This window comes from Podarcis vaucheri (assembly GCF_965113315.1).
Source record: "Podarcis vaucheri genome assembly, chromosome: 14".
Taxonomy (NCBI): Eukaryota; Metazoa; Chordata; class Lepidosauria; order Squamata; family Lacertidae; genus Podarcis; species Podarcis vaucheri.
In genome coordinates this window covers 52,176,149-52,195,454 of record NC_138752.1, presented here as the reverse complement: position 1 = coordinate 52,195,454, position 19,306 = coordinate 52,176,149, and the positions used below count along the sequence as shown (strand labels likewise).

General features: G+C 44.1%; 1 protein-coding gene across 2 annotated transcripts in view; it reads left to right on the top strand.

Annotated features, from left to right (window-relative positions):
- The window catches only part of TTYH3 (tweety family member 3), a 95,171-nt gene that overhangs the window by 49,625 nt on the left and 26,240 nt on the right, over positions 1–19,306 (top strand). For both annotated transcript variants that reach the window (XM_082199770.1, XM_082199769.1), the window contains exons 3-7: positions 7,699–7,810; positions 9,244–9,464; positions 9,853–9,948; positions 13,481–13,553; positions 15,010–15,085. In XM_082199770.1, the coding sequence (XP_082055896.1) occupies positions 7,699–7,810; positions 9,244–9,464; positions 9,853–9,948; positions 13,481–13,553; positions 15,010–15,085 (578 nt within the window). The remainder of the gene's footprint in view (positions 1–7,698; positions 7,811–9,243; positions 9,465–9,852; positions 9,949–13,480; positions 13,554–15,009; positions 15,086–19,306) is intronic.

Below are 19,306 nucleotides of genomic sequence, written 5' to 3'. Positions count from 1 at the left end.
ATTTAAGCACTGTGATTTGAGGATTTTTGTTTTTGGTCTCTTAGGAGAGTGTTGGCTCTAATCTAGGGTTTCTCATAGGTAGCCATCAGAGACTAGGGGTGCAGCCACCAAGGCACTCTGTTGTCTTTTGTGGGATGTGTCTGGGCTGCAGGTGTTCTTGCAGCTGCCATGCATAGGCAGGATTAGAACTAATGAGTAGAAATGGCAGTGAAGCAGATTTCAGCTAAACATTTGGATAGACATCCTAGTGGTAAGAACTGTTTGACTGTTGAACAGGACTGCCTCAGGAGCTGGTGTCTCCTTTGCTGGAGGTATTAAAGAAGAGCCTGGGTGGACTCAGGAATGCTGCAGATGTCTTGCTTGGTAGATCAAGAATTGAGGAGGGAATTCCAGGGCACCTTCCAATTCTGATTCCAATCCTCCAAAAACACATTTGTTACTTTTAATGTACCTATGGACGCTGTAGATTTTCTGAGGTGTGCTTTGTTTGTGATCTTTGGAAATAGTGGAAAGTATTGGAAGAATTATCATCATCATCATCATCATCATCATCATCATCAACATCATTCTATATTGTGAACCTTCCTGAGATCTTCAGATGAAGGGTGTTATATGAATGAATGAATGAATGAGTAAATAAATAAGAAAACACCAGAGAAATAAGAGCAGAAAGTTAGGGTTCCCAACAACAGAAAGTTTGTTGAGCTTTTTGTAGTTTTGGCCAAAGTTGTTAAGCTTTTTTTTGCCAAAATAGGACATTTTTGAGCTATTTCTGAGGAGAATCAGCAAAAACAATACTGCCAGCATGGGCTGCCATACCTCCGAATATTTAGCCGATTTCCATACGAACACTGCTTGCAGCTGCAGGATTCTGGATATGTCCAGGAAATTCCAGACAGATTGGTTCTGATAGTTGGGAAATGTCTTGAACAACTGCATTTAGCAGAAATAACATGCAAACAGATGTTGAAATATGGCTTTTACAGCTCTACCAGAAATAGCATTTTCTCCCAATGTTGAAGAATAAGGTGGTAATTAGATGGGAATATTAACTTGTCCCCAGGAGTAACAAAGGTTCTTTTTTTTAAGGATTCAGCTTGTAAAGTCCCTTTAATTAAAGATGTCTTGCTGCCACTGCAATATTAACTTGTAAAGATGAGACTTTTGTGGATGGTGGGTCTCTTCTTAGGAAAGGGAGGAGGGGCTATGTATATATTAATTCAGTGTTTCCCAACCTTTTTTGGGCAAAGGCACACTTGTTTCATGAAAAAAATCTCGAGGCACACCACCATTACAGCCCCATGACGTCAGCGCGCAGCGTCACGCCGGGAGGGACATGAATTGCTAGCAAATTACATAATCACTTCCTTGAGGGCTGGCTCATCTTCTCCGAAGGCAGAACCCCACTAATTAACAGCACAGACTCACACCATAGCCAAGACGAGGGGGGAAAACCTCAGTCATGCACAGTCATGCACATGTGGGGGCTAAATGAGGACGAAGACCGGGCAGAGAGCAGGGTTCAAATCACCCCACCTGGCCAGGACAATCCCTGGGTGCTCCCTTGGGCCACTCGCCTGACCCACCTCGCATGGCTGTTGTTGCGAGGATAACACGGGGAGAACCACGCGCACCCCCGGGAGCTCCTTGGAGGAGAAAGCGGGCGATGAATGCAATGCACGAAATATATGAGAGGCGACCAGGTTTTGCAGGTGAGGGGCCCCCGTCAGCCTCCGCTTCCAACACCCGGCGCAACAACGCCGAAGTTTCCCCCCGGGCTCGGCTCGGGGAGCAGCGCTGCTCCCCCCCGGCTCCCCTTCGCCCTCCCGGCTCTCTCTGCCGCCCACTGGGGACCCCCCTCACCTGCCAAGTCCGGAGCGCCGGTGGAAGTTGCATGCATGCATGCAGGGCGCCGCGTTGCCATTGCATTGCACTGCACTCCATGCAACGCCTGCACGCATGCATTGCCTTGCACGCCCACCAAGGGGTCTCCCCGCGGTCCAATGCGTCCCCTCCGGCGCGGATGCAGCATTGCAAAAATAAAAAACCCCCGACGCAGCCCTACCTGGGGGGCAGCCTCCGCCTCCGCAGGGATCCCCGGGCTCCATCCTGCCGCCCGATCTCCGCGGGGGCGCAGGCAGGCTGCGCGGGGTCTGCGCGGAAGAGCCCCTGCCCGCCCGGCCGCCGCGCTCATTCCATGGCCAGGAGAAGAGCGCTTCAAACAAAACGCCCGGCCCGCCAGGCCACGCTGGGAAATGTAGTTTGCGCACCCCGTGCGGGCGCGGAGCCCAAGGGCGAGGGGACTACGGATCCCGGCAGCCCCTGCGCCGGGGACAGAGGGGGAGAGGCCGGGTGCAGGGATGGAGGGAAGGGTGGGCGAGCGAGTGAGTGAGTGGCAGCCGCCAAGCCTTGGCCGAGAGCCAGGAAGGGCCTCCCCGGAGGAGGAGGGAGGCGCAGAGCGGGAGGGAGGGAGGGAACCCCAGGGGTCATCTAGTGACGGCGCCCCAATCGAAAATTTGACTTTTAAAAAAAAAAAATCTTTCGAATTTTTTAATTTTTCCCGCGGCACACCAGGCAACATCTCGCGGCACACTAGTGTGCCGCGGAACAGTGGTTGGGAAACACTGTATTAATTGCTGGGCCCTTATTTTGAAGCCTCACTTTAGTGCTAAATAAGGGGAACAGGTCATTTGAGTGGCCACACACAGCATCTCCTGTATGCATAAAACTTTGCTTCCGTGTTTTTGATATCCACTCCCTTATTCAGAAAAACCCCCCACCAGATTTCAGTGATTCTTAAGGAACTTTGTTAATCATATCCAGCCATACTCAGCCTAACTCCCCACCCCCACCCCCACCCCCGATAGCTACTAGGTCCTGCTCAGAACAAAGTTCTTAAACACAAAATTATAGTTAACAGAATACAACCATGTTCTCTTTTGCTCCTCTTTTATCCAACAGGCAATTTGTGCTCACTGGGCTGTATGTGACCTTCAGGAATTTTCATTTCTGAAAATCCCAGCTTTTATTCAGTAATGAGTACCAGTGAAAAGCCTGTTAAATTTAGTCAATGAAGGGTATGGGGGGCTTTTCCACAACCTCAATTGCCTCCACCAAATGGAAAATCTCTTCATCCCATGGTCATAATTGGGTTGAGGGGAGGGGCAGCTCTTGAAACCAAGCCTATATACAAGCCTATATACAATTTACTCCACCTTATACAACAGTAATTTAGTGATAAATGCAATGGAGAGTTTCCCATCCTCCATTCCCACATAGTGTTCCTTCCATTTATGTCTGAACCACAGCTGGCTGGTGTCAGGTGTGGTGATTTGCTTTTGCTCTCTCTTAAAACACTGGCAGTGGATAGGCTTTTTTCTTCTTCTCTAGGAGCAGATGGCAGCCACTCACATATTGGGAATGGGTAACCTTTTTCTCTTGGCGGGGGTGAACCATGTGCCTAACAGCCGCCTTTCCACCATGGCCCCCACCATGGTTCACTTTGTAGCAACCCTGACATTCAACCCTGACATGGTGACTGGGAGCGGCCGCCAAGACCGCATAACACCAGTCTTGAAAAACCTACATTGGCTCCCAGTACGTTTCCGAGCACAATTCAAAGTGTTGGTGCTGACCTTTAAAGCCCTAAACGGCCTCAAAGGCCCAGTATACCTGAAGGAGCATTTCCACCCCCATCGTTCTGCTCGGACCCTGAGGTCCAGCTCCGAGGGCCTTCTGGTGGTTCCCTCCCTGCGAGAAGTGAGGTTACAGGGAACCAGACAGAGGGCCTTCTCGGTAGTGGCACCCGCCCTGTGGAACGCCCTCCCACCAGATGTCAAAGAGAAAAACAGCTACAGTGGTACCTCGGGTTACAGACGCTTCAGGTTACAGACGCTTCAGATTACAGACTCCGCTAACCCAGAGATAATGCCTCGGGTTCAGAACTTTGCTTCAGGATGAGAACAGAAATCGTGTGGTGGCGGTACAGTGGCAGTTGGAGGCCCCATTAGCTAAAGTGGTACCTCAGGTTAAGAACCACTATACCAGACTTTTAGAAGACATCTGAAGGCAGCCCTGTTTAGGGAAGTTTTTAATGTTTAATAGACTATTGTATTTTAATATTCTGTTTGAAGCTGCCCAAAGTGGCTGGGGAAACCCAGCCAGATGGGCAGGGTATAAATAATAAATTATTATCAATCAATCAATTTTTATTACGGTCCAGAGACCCAACAAATCATTACAAATCAATACACAATTCATACAGCCTACCTCCAGGTTAAACAAGCATTTTGTTTAGAATATAGGGCTTATTATTATTATTATTATTATTATTATTATTATTATTACCATAGGAACATGGGAGTCTGCCTTATACTTAACCATTGGTCCATCTACCGCAGCATTATATACAGCGACTATCTCTTCCCTCTATCATGGTGTGTGGGACTATTGGCTGCTGCTGTTGGAAGTTACTGAACCTTTCCTTCTCTGCTTTCAGAGGAAACATGGTGACTGCAGAAATACCTGAACCACACATGATAGCATAAAATTTGAGTGTTTCTTTTCAGTCCCAAGCTAACCTCACTGTTTGTAGCTGGACCTCAATAAGGGCTTAGAAATCACCATTAAATAACAATATTGGTATGACGATATAATGACTTTTGAAATATTGTGATTTTAAGTATTTCTTTCGGATACTGTTCTACAGAATGCAGTTCTACTATGTCTTTTAAACAAGCCACACCTCCAAACTCCCAGTTGATGCCATATCTTATTAAATGATCTCATCGGGTCCCTTGCCTTTTCACATGGCAAGGCAGCTTTCCTCCCCCACGCGGCCCATTATTTTACCTCCAGCTGACCTCTGTCTAATTCATACAACAACTGTGTGGGTTAAACCCTTAAAAAAAGTTTTTTTAATGGATCAGTTACAATCATTGGGGATTATCCGCTTTTTGCCTGACACAAAGATGAAAGCTTATCTCGTCACTAGATATGTGCCTTTGTTCGCTAGAGAAAGATAAGTTAGGAGATTGTGATCTTACAGGGCCATCTGTACCTATTTCAGCCCTTGGACTTGTGTCACCTCAGGTGACAGATTTTTGCTTTTCTCCATCTGCTTGGGATGGCAACCTATAATAGTTACATTCTCATATTCTTAGACCTTCCACCGTCCTAAATACGCAGCCTAAGGACTGTTCCTGCTGTCTGCTGCTCATCCTTTGGGTGTTTTGATACACATTTCAGTATTGTTGAACACCACCTCAGGGCCCAACATGGGATGCAGTATAGAAATGTTTTAATTAATTGTGGGTACTTTCTCTGTCCTGAGTCAATTCAACTTGACAGCTTTCATTCCTATTTACAATATTTCTATGCCACATTGATATTTGAAATGGCCTATAGTTATTTATTTTTTTACAAAGAATAATTTGCAATTTATCAAATTAGGAAAATTAAAACAGCAGTGAATCACTTGAAAATCCAAAATTATAGCCTTATCATCTGATGCCTAAATGAAAGCAACACAGGCAAACATTTGTGGAAGGTATTCCAGAAATGTTGCACTGCTGCGGGAAAAACCCTGTTGCTACTCACATGACCTCAGAAGATGGAAACCCAAAAGTGACAACAAAGGATGGTTTGGGTTGAGGGCTGGTTCTTGTGAGAGAAGATGGTTCTTCATATGCACTGGCTTCAGGACATATTTCCAGCAGTGTGGAAGGCAGAACCAGAGGAGGAGCAGAATGGCTGCAACTGCATCTCTGGGAGCCTGCAGTCTTGTGTGTTTGTGCATTCATATTAAGCCATGAGTTTGGCCTGAAGGAGAGTCTCCATCCCCATCATTCGGCCCGGACACTGAGGTCCAGCGCCGAGGGCCTTCTGGCAGTTCCCTCACTGTGAGAAGCAGTGAGAAGGAACCAGACAGAGGGCCTTCTTAGTAGTGGCTCCGGCCCTGTGGAATGCCCTCCCATCAGATGTCAAAGGAATAAACAACTATCTGACATTTAGAAGACATCTGAAGGCAGCCCTGTTTAGGGAAGTTTTTTAATGACTTATGTTTTAATGTACCGTATTTTTCGCTCCATTGGACGCACCGGACCATAGGAGGGGGAGAACAGGGAATTTTTTTTTTCTTGTTCTCCCCCTCTAAAACAAGGTGCGTTCAAGGTACATTCACCAGAGCTTGTGGGGCTGGTGGTGGTGGGAAGCGCTGCTTTCCCCCACCGCCAGCCTCAAAGATCCCTGAAGCCTTTGGAGCGCAGCGCCCCGCTGCCCTACAGAGGTTTGCGCGCAGCCGTCCCCAAGCTAGAGCAGCGAGATGGAGCCCTCCGTCTCGCTGTTCTGGCTTGGGAACAGCCTTGATAGCTTCTGCAGGACAGCGGGGTGAAGGCACCGTCCCCAAGCTAGAGCAGTGAGACGGAGCACTCCGCAGTGCTCCGTCTTCCCGTTCTGGCTTTGGGCTTAGCGGCGCAGCCTGCATTCACTCTATAGGACGCACACACATTTCCCCTTAATTTTTGGTGGGGGAAATGTGTGTCCTATAGAACGAAAAATGCGGTATTTTTAATCTCTTGTTGGAAGCCGCCAAGAGTGGCTGGGGAAACCCAGCCAGTTGGGCGGGGTATAAGTAATAAATTATTATTAGTGGTAGTAGTCGTAGTAGTAGTAGTGGTGTGTGCAAACTGAACCAGATTTCCATAGCTGCTCTGTTTGTAGCAACACCGTCTGCATTATGGGAAACACCAGGGGTATTCTGGATACAAAGAAGCATATCCATTCATTTTGCTAACTTCTGAGGTACAGATCTGCCACTGTAATATTCTGGATGGTACATTGTATAGATTTAGGAAGATAACTTCCCCTATTGGTCATCGTTCAGTGTTGAGCATGAAAAGCAAATGTGATGCTGCTGATGGTTTTCTTTTGGAATGGGCAGTTTCTTGTCTCATTTGAAACTGAAAGATTTCTGGTATCCTGTGTTAGGTAGGTGGTTTCTTCTACTAATTGGGTGGGTAGAATGTGTAACCTGACAAAAGTTCAAGGTAGAAAGCCCGGAAGCCTTGATTTGAAATCTAGAAAGCCCACACCTCCTGCATTGTTCTCTTAAAGCAGTGGTTTCTGAGCTGTCATCTGGAGTTATTTGGTTTATCGGGACTTCCTCAATGACATCAGCAATGGTGGGCAACATTCCCTGAAAGGCAGCCTGGCCACAGTTTCCTGTCTTTCCCTGAAATGTGAGTCAGTCCATACAGACTCAAAAATGTGTGGGGTATAAATAATAAATTATTATTAAAATTATTATTATTATTATTATTACTACTACTCCCCATCCCACATGAACTATCTGCACCCTTGGAGATGCCTCAGAGTCAACTGCAATGTGCTGGAACACTTGAGCAGGTGGAACAGTAAAATGTTCCCTGTCCTAAAACTAATGCTCAGTAGTGAGTGGGCCATCAGCTTTGTATATTACACTACTAGCTAGAAACCAGAGCTAAAGCAAGCAAACAAACAAGAAGTGTTTTTCCCCTTATTCTTTCTTTTGGGGATTATAATTATCCAGTTGCAACCTTTCTTACAGCCCAGAGTATACTGTTCTCTTCCTGTGGAGAACTTCAGAATATGAGGAATAAGTTTGCAGCTGCCTGCATAGATTGAAATGTTCAAACTCTTTCCTATTTTGTCTCCCCGCAGCGCTGGCATAGCTGTTGGCTTCTATGGAAATGGGGAGACCAGTGATGGCATTCATCGGCTAACATCTTCACTGCGGCACGCCAATCTCACTGTTGCAGGGGTCCAAGACCGGGTAAGTGGAAGAAGGCTCCCCCCAAAGACAGAGAGGGAGAGAGCTGTTGTTGAAACCTTGTCCTCAGGTGAGAACCCACCTGTGTGTCTGCCTCTCCGTTCTTATCTGCTTCCCAACAGGTCCTTGACAGCTTCCATTAGCAGAAGGAAATGCAGTTCTATTTCCTTTCATTCCTTGTTCTAAAAATATCCAAGCAAGTCAAACCTGTTAAATAAAGTAATGTTCCATCACGATTATGCTTGGTTCAAGCTGCTGCATGTTAATGCTTTCCCCAACCTTCCTGAGCAGCGACAATACACAAAAAAAAACAACAACAGCAAAACCACAATGTTAATTTACACCTCACCTGCTTGATAATGAGACTATAAAGAACTGCCTCTTAGGGAGCCATACCAATAATCCAGTTAGCCCAATACTCTAGCAGCAACAATCCTGTGCCTTTCCCAATCTTAGTTATCTGAGATTCCTTACATGAAGATGCTTAGGTTAAACCCTTAAAAACAGGGCTAGCCTTCTTTTTTGCAGGGTAAGTTGCAGATTGTTAAGTGGGAAGGATTCCTGTTTCAGAAAGTCTAGAAGTGGAGATATTGCAAATGGCACCTCTAGCACCTGTTTTTATTGTAAAGCAGGAATTTGTCCTCATGGAACAAATAATCTCGAATAATTTCTCAGTGCAACATGTGAGGCAGTCACACAGAAGTGAAACCACATGGCCCTGCTTTGTCTTCAAGTGAGCAATAGTCTATTATGGTGTGATGGAGTTGAGGAAGGTTTGGTTTTGTAAACCCAGGTTGCGTCCACTGAATGAAAGCCTTGCTCAGATCCACTTGTGTATAAATTACTTATGAAATCCGACCACACTTGGAATTGTGGATGTGCTTTCTGAGCTGATTTGCAGACTCTGTTTTAGCACAACAGCAATCTGTGGTGGTAGAGCCAGCTCTAGCAGTGGCACCTCTGTGTACCGGGAAATACGCTTTGCTGCAGCAAGCCCACAAAGAAAAGGGAATGTTCTCTCTTTTCATTGGAGCAGCCCTCAACCACCGAGCAATAAAGTACCCTCCCTGTAAAAGAGGCAGGATGAATTTGCCAACATTTTGTTTGAGAAGATAGTGGTAGCAGGTTGTCCTTGCCACATAGCAGCAAAGTCTGGATGCCTGGTGAAATTCTATTAGACAGAGCATCACTTCCTGCCTGTCCTGTCCTGAAGAGATTATTAGTATGTATTTCTGCATGCATTGTCAGATTTGTGTGAGAGTGTTAATGGGACAAATCTATATCATTGCAATTAGCTGCATTGCTGGTTTTTGGATATGATTGATAAGCTGCTTTAGAGCATCTCACTTGAAGCTGACCAACTTGCTAGCCCTTTACTTTTATGTGTGTGCCTGTGCTGATGTGGAGAACTCATTCCTGTCTTTCTTTATCCACAGGTGCAAAATATTGCAGTTGCTCTGAACAAAACAGCAGAGCCCAACTTGGGGTTCCTGGAGGTAATGTTTGCTAAACAGACAGATTATCTGCACGTGGTTCAAAAGCTCCAAGGACTCTTGGATGAACTTGTGAGGCAGACAACAGAGATTCCTTTCTGGAAGAATGATGACATCTCTCTAGAATTGCTGGCAGGTCGTATTGATCTGTATGACTGGTACAGGTAAGCAGGCTGTGTACTCTTACATGTGTGTTCTTTATGCTGTTTTGGTGCTTGTTCAAGCTGAGTGTTGAAGCTTCAGCTTCCTATGCTATTTTTCTGTAGTTAGAAGTGCTAGTATCCCCACTCTTTTAAATAGAAAGGTTTTTGAGCATTTACCAGTAATCTTAGCCCAATTCTGAATTGCCTCGATATTGATGTGATGATAATCATGCAATGGCATGTAGCTCCAAGCCAAAGCAAATGAGCTTTGTAGCATTCATTTCTCAATCTCTGTAGTGGGTGTGGGAATCAGAATATTGCACTGCTTGTCCAAGACTTGCTTGTCACTTTTGCGCATTTTAATTGTCGCCTGTGTTGTTTTTTAATCTGTGTTTTGGTTTTGCTACAGGTGGCTGGGATACCTGGGCTTACTCATGTTCCATGTCCTAATCTGTTTGCTGGTGCTATTTGGACTAATTAGAAACTCAAAGGCCATTCTTGTGGGGTAGGTTGATGTGGAAACAGCATGTGAAGGTATTAAAATGAGCTTGTTTTAATCTTCAGTTCTGTGCCCTTCAAGTCTTCCATACACTATTAAGTAGTGTTTACTCAGAGAGCGATGCTTGCTGCATTCAAAAAGGTCATTTGTAGGTTTTTTCTGACAGGGCCATGGCTTTTTCCGGGAGGCATTAACAAGAAAGTGCATTCATGTAACAGTTACACAGTTGCACTGTGCTTGTGTCCATCTTTGAACTTGGAAAGATGAGAAAATGTTCTTCAGAGTGAATGTAATTCTAATGGTCTCTGGTGTACACTCCATGGATAAGAAAGGTGAATACAGTACTGCGTCTCTGGTTGAAGATATTCCTCGTGGTGCAGAATTAGATCCATGCATGTATGGGTTGGAAATGCCACATCTTAAAAACTGCTAAGTCCCTATGGTGTGCTTTGATCTTACCATGGGGATGTGCTTATTGTAATAGACCTTTTAATATGGTTAAGATGATGAGGCCCCTTCACGTGCACTGTACACCTGCATATTGGTCATTTGCAGTGTCATTTGCATATGCACTCAGAAGTTGAACTTGTGTATTTAATTTAGAGATGGATCTCACATTACAGAGGCTTTATTAAATCCAGGCATTTTGGGGGCCGGACAGGGAATGCTTACCATGAAGAATGTGTTTCTGGGAAACAAAAGGGTAAAACTGATAAAGGAAGGCATTGAGGTGCTTAAACAAAATGCAAAACAGCAGCTACCATTCTGTGGTTCAGGAGAAACTTACTTATCCACACAGTTGATTAATGGAGTCAGAAGGATTTCATATCTGTAGCTTCCTTATTGCTTGTGAAAGTGTATTGCACAAAAAAGATCAAGCTGTGTAAATTAAATACCTTGTTTTGACAAGTTGAAATCATACAATAACACATGATGGTTTTCATTATGACTTGGGAAGTCACAAGATGTGGCTAGAGCTTGACATTTTCAAGGATTTGCATACCTCTTTTACACAGTTGGTGTTTTGGTGGTACTGCAGAATTCTGTTGATCTAAATACAAAATTTTCCTGTGATCTGGGAGTATGTGCTCATGAAATCAGTGGGTCAAGACTTCAGAGTAACTATACATAGGATCAGGCTGCAAATACATATGGCAGTTCAAAGTCATAATTTGTGTGTGCAAGAGGCGGGGATTTTGAAACTGCTGAGAAATTGAGCAGAGGGAGCATCCACTCCCCCTGTCCTCCTCTCTACAAAGGTCATCCATCAGGGTGACAATTGAGCCCCAAACTCAGGCCTGTCCCCAGACTGGCATGGATGCAGGTCATCCAGGAATACCTGCAGCTGTTCAGCAGTCCCCTACAAGAGTTGACTCCTGTATCCGTGGTGCAGCAGCCTCTGGAGGCAGAGCAAAGACAGTAACTACTGCTTGTTTCTTCATTTAAAAGCATTTTTAAGTAGTGTACACTATGTAAAATATAAAAACAACATCCATTAAAACAAAGATGCAGTCTTAATCATGCATTATAAAACATAAAAGCAAATGAGGGGGAAAGAATAAGCTGTTTTAGTGATTCGTCATTTTTGTATTGTGTTTTACTGTTTTGTAATGATGCAACATGCTTTGGGACCACTGGTGAAGAAAGTGTAGTAAATGCATCTAATAAATAAATATCCACAGTTAGTCCATTCAGTCATCATCACATCAGACCATAGCTCATACAAACTATGACTTTAAACCCACTTCAAACCATGGTTTGCAGGCTGTTTGCAAACCATGGCTTATCAATTCAGATATCACAGTCATGACTCAGTGGGATGACAAAACCAAGTCATCATTATCTTGATTAATTGTCCCATCTCTTTAATTCTGTTGTGGTTTTTTTCTATTTGTGCAGTGGGTTTTGTGATGCTTGGGTGTAGTTTTCCAAAGTAGCTAGCTATGCATAAAGGAGTGCCTACATTTTAATAACAGGATTTGCTTATTGTCATGTATACACAATAATGAAAACCCGTGTTTTAGTGTTCAAAAGACTGTTACTAACATAGTATCTTCTGGTGTGCTTTACTGGCAGTATTCAAGAATTCCAGAGACCTGGACTTAACAATTAGACGCCGGTTCTAAGGATTTTCAGCAATGATAAGGGCTGAGATCCAAAGAACTAATGTAAGAGTGTCAGAGGATGTGTGTATAGCTCTCTCTTTCCCTTTTGGACTGACCCCCTCAATGCAGTGTTTGTTTGTTTGCACAGCAAAGCTCTCTGGCCAGTTTAGAAATAAACTGCAATCAAAGCTATTTTTTAAATGTCCTCTAGTTTCAGGGGGTTTTTTTTGCCAGTGAGAGTGGAATAGAAACACAAATCTACTGCCATCCTGAGCATGCTGAATTGGCTTATGCTACTCAGATCCTGCTTGTGCTACTTTTAAGAATGACTTACTGTTATTGTTATTATATTATTATTTATTATATTGTTTCTATGCTGCCCATCTAACTGGGTTTCCTTAGCCACTCTGGGCGGCATCTAACAAAATATTAAAACACAAAAAATATGGAACCTGTTAGCTTTCTAGAAAAAAATCTCTTCAGTCTGCAATATGTCTGTTCTGTTGCCTATCATCCTTGTAGCATTTGCAACTCAAAATGGCGGGATGGTCATGGATCCGGGCTGCTTTACCAAGAGACAGAGTGCCTGCTTAATCACACAACCTGATTTTATTACATTGTTAATTGAGAGTCTTAAGGCAAAAAAGCAGGATATAAATAGTCGCATAACAGAAAACATTTTTTTCCTGCCCTACAGAATTACAAAAGATGCGTATTTTTTAAAATTGCCAACAGTTTCACTTGCAAAGAAGAGAAAAAATGTGTGAGAAGTTGAGAAGTCTCTCACACTTCAGTGTTTTCTCTACTGTTGTGCTTGGTGTTGAATGGTCAGGCCGATGGCTTCTTATGGGCACTCTTAAGTCAGGGGTGTGAAATACAGCTCCAGGCCAGTAGCTGGACCGCACAGTGTTCCTTGCGCAACAATATGTATGTTTGCTGTTCGCACCTTTAGACTGCAGTCCCAGACCCTTTGGGCAGTGTCTCCTCACAGCCAATCTTCAGGACAAGAGAACCTAAAACGATTTGTCCTGCTCATTCGATCCTCAAATCCCCGTCAAAGTTGTGAGCCAGCAGAAATTGGTCTTGTGCCTTTCAGGTGTAGAAGGAAAGAAGAAAATTCACCGATTCCAAATATGAAGGGCATAGGGCAAAAAATGAACTGCAAAGTAACTGTTCTGTTCATAAGTGGCCTGCTTTGAGGTTTCCTGTAAATAATTATTTATATAGCGCTGTTATTCCACAACAAAGAGGTTAGGGTGCTTATCAAAGCAGCTACTCCTTCAGATTTCCAGTTACGGAAACATAAATTGTTTGGCAACATTTCCTCCTCCTTACTGCTTTGAACTCTAAATTAGAAGCTACACTTCAGATTAAGGTATGAGAATGGAGCCAAGGTGTCTGCCAAACTGAGCCTGTTTCTCTTTCTCCTGCAGAGTGTGTCTTCTAGGGGTGCTTGCCCTCATTGTGAGCTGGGGGTCCCTGGGTCTGGAGTTAGCTGTTGCTGTGGTAAGTGGCTGTGATACAAAGCTCACACACCTTGCACTGCTGTTTGCTTACAGGTGAACCATTCTCTCCATTGACACATTATTTACTGCTAGATAAAAAACAACCTAGGGTGCAGTCCACCTGTACCACAGGAGCAGCACCCATGTGTATTATTATTTTTATCACTACTACTATTACAGTGCAAAATCACAATATTAAAATTGGATAGAACAATTAACAATCAAAAAAATTAAGTCCCAATAGGCCCATGCCTCTTCCCTGCCCTCCCCCCGCACCTGCCAAGGTAGCACAAGCCATTCAGAGCAGGGAGAATGGGAGATATCTCAAATTCTCCTCTACCCTCTGCCCATATGTGGGGGGCAGGAGTAATGGGATTCCTCCAGGCTAGGATAAGTACAGTGGTACCTCGTGTTAAGAACTTAATTCGTTCCGGAGGTCCGTTCTTAATCTGAAACTGTTCTTAACCTGAGGTACCACTTTAGCTAATGGGGCCTCCCGCTGCGGCCGCACGATTTCTGTTCTCATCCTGAAGCAAAGTTCTTAATCCGAGGTACTATTTCTGGGTTAGCGGAGTCTGTAACCTGAAGTGTCTGCAACCCGAGGTACCACTGTATTATGAAGCCCTCCAGATGTTTGCTGAACTACAACTCCCACAAGCCCCAGCTGGTCTAGCCAGTGGTCAGGAATGGTGGAAGGTGTAGTCTGGCACCATCATGTTGGCTGCTCTAGCTCCAAGCACTGCACCCATGGTGTAAGTGAATCAAGGCTGCAGCTCCTAGTAGCAGTTATATGGGACTGTGGTTTACACATTGTTCCTGTGTAGAGACAATGAAGCTTCTTTGTCTTTATTTTTAAAAATTACTGTAAGCCTTATTTTTCTACACTTCAAGGAGCTGTTGATATGTATCATTTCTTGACAAAAAGCTTTTGGAGAAACAGGGTTGCTACTACCAGTGCCCCCCTTTTAAAATGGGAGGCATTTTATACTTATACTTTCAGCAGAATCAAGTGGCAAAGTTTTCCTGGACTGGACTGCTTAAAGTTTATGTGTTAGTGCTGGTGGTGGGGAGTTTCCATATTTGAATGCTTGACCACAAAAACTCCTTCCTGAACATCAAAAACTGGCCGATTTCCCCCTAGATCTGCTATCTTCTACATATAGAGAGATTTGTTGGGGTGGGTGGAAAGCAGGTAGATGAGATGAGGTGTGCATCTTTCATCATATCCAGATGGTTGGATAGAAATCTGACATCCTGAACGTGTAGATCTTCTGCAGAAGCGCCATACATTCTTACAACTGGATGTCTTTATAAAATCATGATTTCAAAAATACTTTTGAAGATCAAATTGGGAAGAGTAACATCGGGGCGGGGGATAAAATGTTTTTGTGCTCTGCGTGGCTATTATTTCTCCCCCTGTGTTTCTTACTACTTGTGTCATCTCTGCTCTCCTTTAGGGTTCCAGTGACTTCTGCGTTAACCCTGATGCCTACATCTCCAGAGTGGTAGAGGATTATGCGGTGCTAAGTACAGGTAAATGACTGCATTTTGTGTTTTGTAGAAAGGCAGGAAATGGAGGGTTAGGTTGAAGAGGATAGGAGGTGTGAGGATGGCCCATGTCACCAGAATCTTGGTTCATCTCAGTGAACCGAGGCCTGGCATAAGCTCTGGTGTCAGGGTACTGTATTCCCCTTTTGCCTTTCCCCCTCCTCTGACCCTTTTGTCTCCATTGAATACGCCATGGCATGACCCGGATGTCTTGGCTTCCAGTGCAGCGGAACAGCAAGGCAATGACAATTGGCATCTTCAAAGAAGGTCCTCTGATATGGGCATTGTAGCATCTCTTCCCCCAAGTCCTAGTTCTCCCAATAAAACAGTATGTGACCAAGGAGGTCTTTAAGCAGAGGCTTGACAACCATATGTCAGGAGTGCTCTGATGGTGTTTCCTGCTTGGCAGGGGGTTGGACTCGATGGCCCTTGTGGTCTCTTCCAACTCTATGATTCTATGATTCAAGGGGTTGTCCAAGGTCTTTGTGGAAGCATATGAGACAGGGGATAGGCAAGGTTTTGTTTTTATGCGTGAGTGTGTGGATATCTGTGAGAGAATCTGATTGACTGATTGAGGGATTGTGCCTCAGCCTTGACCAGTTTCCTTAAAGAACCTGCGATTGCTTAAATGACTTCTGTATATAAGGAAAGAAGCCCAGTTGGTGGAAATATAATTCAAAGTAGCCACTGCTCATACCGTGTTGGTGACTCCAGACAAATAGATGCAAGTGGATTTGGTATGATGGCTATGTAAACAACGGGAAATCCATTCATGTGTTGAAACTGTGATTCATGTTTCTGTGGATTGATCTTGGCTTTTTGTAGTTCTGGGAATATGAGATCTCTTTTGAAAGCAAAATAAAAGCCAGAACGAGTGAGCATCTCAATTTAAAAGCATCCAGTCCCCTGTCATGCCAGAAAGGGCAGTTAAATAGGCTGGAACATTAAGAAAGAGAGAAATATGTTTCCTTAAAAGTGTAGTATGGGACTGTATTGACATTTTTTGGAAATTCAGATTCAAGTGCAACAGCAGTAAAACATTAGACGATGAAAGAATCCCAGTAGACCACTAGTGTGTGTGTTTAAATCTACAACACAAAACTGTGTGCTCAGGGTCTCTTAACAGTTAACACAGATTAACTATGACTTGCATGATTCTTAAAATAAATAGGCAGATTAACCTAGCTGCCTTGCTGGATTATCCAAGATCCACCTTTTTGAAAGAGCTTTGTCAGCTAGCAGGTGATAGACATTCTACAATAAGCTGTCCAGTTCTCCCCATGATGTAGAAAATTAATGTTTTGTTACAATCCAAGAATAAATAAATTGGTTTCAGCCACTATCATTTCCAGTATGCTAAATGTTTTTTGCACCACCATTCCACCATGATTTCTAGTGTAAAAATCCTTGCTTACAACCAGTATTCGAAATTAGCCAAGTGCCAGGCACATTTTGCACCTGGCTTGCGACCAAATGAAGATGCCTGGGCATCAGGCTGGTGCCTGACATCTTCTGGTGCCTGAGGAGATTTCACCCCTTCCATATCCAAGAATCTCCTGAGGAGTCTGCTGATTCTCCAGAGAGGAGGAGGCGTGTTCTGCTCTCTACTTATTCTGCTCCAGCACCAAGTCAGTCAGTCAGTGTCGGGGGGAGGGAGAGAGAGAGACTGAGTGTTGGAGATCGTGTGTAGAGATAAGGTTGCTGCTAAGAGCAGCTGCAGGCACTCAGTGCGGTTCAGCATTCATTTATGCTTAGACCTATTTAGCTCTGTATATAGTTGTGTATTACAGTTGTAGATAGAATAAAGAAGATATTCTATAGAGCTGGTCTCCGAGTTGTTTATATACTCTGCTGTACTCTGCTGTGCGACGACTGTCTTCTTGTGGAAGTGAATCCGGTGCTCACAACTCTAAGCTATGAGTCCACAGCACTTTGACCTGTTCCTGTGCAGAAGGTGGTCTCTGGAAGTGCTACCCAGCTCGCCTAGCCCAGTCGGGGCTGAAGTGGATGAGTCCAGTTGGTGACACTGGCTCAAGGGCGATGCTGACAGTGCCTGCCTGGAGATCATTGGATCTTGAAGGTTTTCACACACCTTGGTGTAAGGAGCCATTTGGCACCTACCTTATATATCTGAGTTTCTAACACTGCTTATAACTAAAGAAATAAAACAGTGAAAATGTTCTTATTTCTAAATACAATTTGTAGCTTGAAGGCATTTAACAAATAGTGTTTTTCATTCTGAACAAAATATAAGAAAAACATCTATTATGTATTTTCAGAATCAAGAGACATTTATTTATAGACAAACCCTCTTTTGCAGGAGACACCACTGATTTAAAATTGGTTTAAATTTGAATCAGTGATTATTTGTTAAATGGCATTAACTGATGTTTCTGTTCTTCTGCTCTACAAATTCAAAGAAATTGGGGATAGGGTAGAGAAATACTGAAATGTCTGTACCCTTCCCCCAGTAAGCTGCATGCATGTTCACAAATGCTGAAATCCAGGGTTTCCTGCCTCAGGGTCTTTGTATAAACTCAGCATTCAGCTGTGCTTAGCCCTGGGAAGCCTGAGCTCTCTGTACTAATTTGTTAGGCTTAGTAGCAGAGGTTCTTGACACATCTGTGACAAAGGGGTAATTGAACACCTTAGCTGAGTAATGTGCTCTCTTGGGCTTTGCCTCACCTGATCTAGACTGAGAAAGGTAGCAGATGAATGATGCCTTCAATTTGGGTCTCGGTAGGTAACGGTCCATTTGACAAAACGGTGCTTCGATAGCAGTCGAGGCGGGAAAGGGGGAGGCAGAATAGATGGCTGAACTGCTCCTTGGCTGAGCAGGTGACAGCTGTGGTGCTTGTGCAGGATTCTAATGGGGCTTTGCAGACTTCCTTCATGGCAGGGATAGTTCTGTCAACAATGTGGTTTAGCTACCTATTTATTTATTTTTAAGCAACTGTATATCTGCATTGATATCTTACTGTGTACACGGAAACAACATTTGTTAGTAACTGGTGATTTAAGATTATCCCCTAACCCTGCAAACAAAGATTTCTTTATAATGCATAAACAACTCCTGGTTTTATTAACCCATCTGTAAAAATAAACATGATATAGCCATGTATTTAGACATGGTGGGGAAACCATTCAGTACATGCTCCAAAAAGCAAGGACTACTCTACTCCCCCACCAAATAACTCTGTGCTGCAAGCAAGAGAGTAGGGGTGCTGTGGAAAGGGGCCTCCATAACAGTGTCCCCAGACTCTACTCAAGACAAGAGTGCCAAGCCACATACTATGGCCAAGGTGACTAGAAGTGCGCAAGGGGGCAGCACAGCAATTGCAGAACCACTCCAAAGTATTCTGGGGCAATTTGGGCAAATATAAAATTTTGACCAGTGACTACTTTTTTGTGGAGGAGCTATTTTGGGGTAGGCCAGGCAATATCCCTCCCCCAAGGGTGTGTTGCCCAAAGGTTCCCTTGCAGCCACTCCACGTATATCCCCCACTTGACTAATGGGGAAGTCAGTGATATGTATTTCTTGTTTATTTTTTTTTTAACCCCCCTGCAACTTCAGTGTGCCATTCAGCTGCTAGTCCCTGATACATACCCTAAAAGAGATGGTAAATGTCCATAGAATTATAGCAAATGCTACATGAGTAACAGTTTTTTCTTGCTTGTTTTTGCCCTGGAAGCTTTTCTGATTCCATAAAATAGATGCACCTTGCGCTCTATATCTGCAACTTCATAATTGTCTACATATGGTAGTTTCTGCCTACAGACTCACAATCTGCTAGACATAACACAATAGGAAAACGGAATGGGGAGGGAAGAGGAAAGCAAGGGTGGCAGCAGCCGCTCCTTCAACCAACCAACAGATGAGGCAACGTTGATCTACCCCTTGTCATGATGTACTTCCTGGGAGTCAATCTTCTAGTGTCCTAAGTCTCCTAGCTGGTGACAGAGGCCAGAGAAATGCTTCCCTTCAGTTCTGCAATCCCAAGTAACTACCATTTGGAGCTCAGTGTATGGTTGTTTTTTTCTGGCAAGGTTTGGGGAAGCAAACTGGTCCTACTTTGGTGGGTGGATGGGGCCAGATGTGTCTCCCCTTTGCCAAGACCCAGGACTAGCTAAGGCAACTTGAGTTTAAGAAATACAGAAGAGATCCTTGAGCTGGAAAGCTTTTGATAGGGGAATTTTCCATAAGTA